The 4027-nt window shown below is 46.7% G+C and overlaps 1 protein-coding gene across 1 annotated transcript; it reads right to left on the bottom strand.

Annotated features, from left to right (window-relative positions):
* Nucleotides 1-957: 957 nt before the first annotated feature.
* On the bottom strand, nucleotides 958-3959 carry NFKBIA (nuclear factor of kappa light polypeptide gene enhancer in B-cells inhibitor, alpha; the record flags this gene model as incomplete). Its single annotated transcript, XM_009071315.1, has 5 exons — nucleotides 958-1695; nucleotides 2194-2454; nucleotides 2568-2656; nucleotides 3141-3351; nucleotides 3851-3959. Coding segments are annotated over 5 exons (718 nt in total), but the record flags the coding sequence as incomplete, so codon positions are not given.
* Between the last annotated feature and the right edge of the window lie 68 nt (nucleotides 3960-4027).

Here is a 4027-nt window from a genome sequence, read left to right as displayed (position 1 = left end):
GTGTGAGGAACCTCTCGGGTAGAGCAGGGCAGAAAAAGGAATGGGTGCCCCTGTACAACTTGGGGCCACAACATTCTCCAGCAGTCTGAGCCAGGCCAGGTGCCAGCAGCACAGAAGTGCCCTGGCCAACACTCTTGGCAGAGCTCAGCCCTGCGTCAGCAGCTCCCCTGCTCCCTGTGCCCATCCAGGGGGTACAGCATGGAAGAAACAGGGCATGGTCACCCTTCACACAACCTATCCTTCACCTGGACGTAGAACAGGCTAAAATCTTCAGCTCAAAGTAGCCCTGTGCTGCCTGAGGAACAGCTGAAGCAGGTTACAGCCACATCCTTCACCGCTATGAATTGGACAGGAAGAGCTGTGGCTCCTGCAGTGGGGAAGTGGGAAGGCCCCAAGCCTGAATTTCAGGGGTGGAAAGCGGCAGCACATGTTACTAAGCGTGTGTTCCCTCTTCCCACGGAAATCCCCTTTGGAAATTCCAAAGGTGTCAGAGTTCAAACTGGAGCTGGGCCAGGTGATAAACGAGGCAAACAGGCAAGGGGCTGCAAACCTCCAGCCTCCCCTGGCAAGAACTGCCAAGTATTGGAGCTGGAACAAAAGGGCAGGTGGGTGCGTGGTGCCACAAACAGCCTGAAATCCCCTCTCTAGACTGAGCAGCCTAGTGCTTGGTGACAAAGGGGGAATCCCAGCCCCACGACCTCCTGCCTGCTACAACAACGCATGCAGGAAACACCACCTACGTTTACTTCCAAAAATAACTCCAGCAGAAGAGCTGAGAACTGCAAACTGGTTAAATGTCTTACCACTGTTGAGGTGAACCTTAAAACCCCTGAGACTGTGACCCCATTGGTCTACTAGGGTGTTAAATGTTTCTTAAAAAGCAAACCAGGTGTATTCTCACAATCTCAGGACAATGAGGTGGGCAATGAACCATTTCACAGACTAGGTACAGTAATCTTTTTTTAATAAATACATATCTCACATGTACCAAAATAATTATAAACAAATAATGTACAGTATTTACACAATATACAACTGCTAAAAAGTGTAGCAATTTTGACACACATGGTGTGAAACACACAGTTTCCAATGCCCACAGTTAACACTATTGCTACTTCTCCTAAGAGCCAAGAGGTCACCAGTCCCTTGGTCTGACTCCTCTGCCTGGGACACCCCACTGAGAGCAGCTGAGGTCAGTCAGTAAGGTCAGGGAGTGCCACGAGCCCAACACACATGAACACACAGTCTCCAAGAAGACGGGACGCTGGTATGAGCCCAACTTGTCATGAAAAGCCACGTGTTCCTCGTAGTACTTAATGCCACAAGAAAGCTCTCTGCAACGAGCAGGTTGGATGTGTAGTCTGTTAGCTTCATAAGGTTGAGAAGATCGGCTATGTGGCTCTTTATCAGGTGGTGTGAATAATCACAGATCTCTACCGACGTTACACATCCCATTCCTGTATTTAAACACAGGCCAGAACCTGGAACTGTCCTGTTACAATTATGTGCTCCTCCTCCTTGCTGGGCAGTGTAGTATTTCCCTCCTGGTTTTTCTCTCCACACTGCGACTTTCTTTTTAAATGAAGAAAGTCAGTCCTTTTTCTGTACATATGTATACAGTCAGTTCTTCTCACGGAAAGCTCTGGTTTAAAATGCCAGCTGTCGTCCTCCAATGATGCAGTCATCATATATAAGCTGCAAGAAAAAAACCCAAAAAGCTGTAATGCAAAAATCTTACTAGAAGTATTGCATCCATTCTGGGATAATAGCCAAATTCTGCATGCCCAGACATCAGCAGTGTAAATTTCTACACCAAAATGGTTATGTTTGCCATTTAACAGCACTGAGAATGTTAGGCAAACAAATGCTGGGGAGAAGAAAACCACCCATTAACTTGAATTTTATCTCATGAGGTTCTGTGTCAGCCACAGAACAGTGTTCAGAGAACCATGTTGCATGAAGTCAATTCCCTCATGTTATTTTTCACATTTTCTTCTTACTCTATTTATATGCTTGCCCCAACTGCCATTTTGCTGATGGCTGATAGCCTAACCTTACTTTATGGCCTATTTATACCTGTCTGTTATACAGCAACAGGTCACTGGAGCATGTAATCAGAGCAGCACCAACATAAAAAAACCTACACATGACAGGATTTTCCCCTCTCTTCAAAAAGTGCAAACAGTGACTTACTTCATCCTCCGTGAATTCAGGCTCTGATTCACTGCTCTCCTCATCCTCACTTTCTGGCAACATCTGCAGGTCAGCTGTAGTCAGCTGCTTCAGCTGTTCCTGTATGCTGGAGTTGTCTCTTCCCCACGTGAGCTGATAGGGGGAATAGCCCTGATAGGTCACTTTGTTCACATCTGCCCCATGTTTCACCAGAAGCGACACCAGATCTGAATTCTGCAGGTCAACGGCCAAATGTAGTGCAGTTCTGCCATTGCAAGGCTCCTGTGTGAAAATAACAAGGTTTGGCATGTTAGAAGAGACAGCCATTTCCAGTTCTGTTGATTCTTAAGACTACACAGCTCTGCTCAATTAAATTCATGGTACACGTTGCATACCTGTGCATTTACATCTGCTCCCAAGGACAGCAAATATTCGACAATAGCCAGGTATCCTTGAATAGATGCCAAGTGAAGACATGTATGTCCTGCAAAACACAAACGGAAATTTTGAGTAAGTCTAACTCAATGCCTCATCACTACTTAAAGTCAAGATGATAGGTCAGGATGACATCTAAATCTGCAATTTGTCCATGGCAAAAGGGTGTTTTCCAGAAGAGCTTTCCAACTTCCAGTGAATATGAATAATAGGGTTGGATTTGGAAAGATTTCTTAGAGGCTTTGTTCCAATGTTTGCAACTTATTACAACCAAAAAAGAAGGACCATGGCAAAAGTACTCACTAAAAATGCAAAGTTCAAAGCCACAAGAGATGATAATAATCAATAGTGAGGAGGATTACGAGACAGCGGCATTTTAAAGAAGTCAGGCACTGCTGTGTGTTTTGGGCTCCTCAACTCTCAAATGGGCATACTGATCCTTCTCCAGCTCTCCAGAGATTTTTGAGATCTACGAGGCACCAATGCTACCCTCAGTGCAGCACCCCAAGCACTGTCCAGCAGTGTACCCGTACCGTTGTAGTTGGCTGCCTGCAGGACAGCGAGGAGGTGCTGTGGCTGGCAGTACTGCGTGAGGACACTGACGCTCCTGAGGGAGCCCTGATGACAGGCAATGTGCAGGGGGGTGTTTCCTCGGAAGTCCCTGATTTCCAGGTCGCAGCCAGCCTTCAGAAGATGCTCAGCAATTTCAGGCTGATCGGTTATCACTGCCAGGTGAAGAGGAGTCTGCAGGCAAAAGCGAAAAAGCAGACTGTAAGTTACACCACGAACTTGGCAGCAACGACTGGACAAGCAGAGCTCTCGACCGCTCGGTGATTTGTGCCACCAATTAAAGCATGTTCCATAAACTCCGTTCTTTGTGCTTCCCAAGATGTTTTACAGTTGCCCTTTCATCTGGAAGTGATGAACTTAGGGCTCTCTGGATACAGAACAGTCAATCTGTATGAAGGGTATCATTAACATCTCAATAAAGAGGGATGCAATCCATTGCATCATATTTGAAAAATGTGGGTGTTGAATGCCACTCTCTCAGGGGAGAGGAAGCATTGTACTAACACCAGCTGGAGCCAGCTGGGGACTTTCCTGAATGCAGCCTTTGATTTAATGGACTCCATCAATTAAAACAAAAAAAATTAAAAGGACTTTTTTGGGGGAATTCCCCAACAGGGCTTGTGTGTGGGTGGTAGGGACTGATCCGGATTTGGGGCCGTGGAGGTAAAAGTACCTGGCTGAGGTTGTTCTGGAAGTTCAGGAAAGCCCGGTCCCCGGCCGCCTGCTGGATCACCTCCAGGCTCAGGGCTTTTTCCTCGTGAATAATCGCCAAGTGGAGAAAACTGCAAGGGGAAAAAAAAAGGATTAATTCAGCGACACACGTAAAACCCGGACCCCACGCTAAGCCCCG

Source organism: Acanthisitta chloris, unplaced genomic scaffold (genome assembly GCF_000695815.1).
Source record: "Acanthisitta chloris isolate BGI_N310 unplaced genomic scaffold, ASM69581v1 scaffold12863, whole genome shotgun sequence".
Lineage (NCBI taxonomy): Eukaryota > Metazoa > Chordata > Aves > Passeriformes > Acanthisittidae > Acanthisitta > Acanthisitta chloris.
Note: the sequence above shows the minus strand (reverse complement) of the source record. Positions and strands in the feature narration are given on the sequence as shown.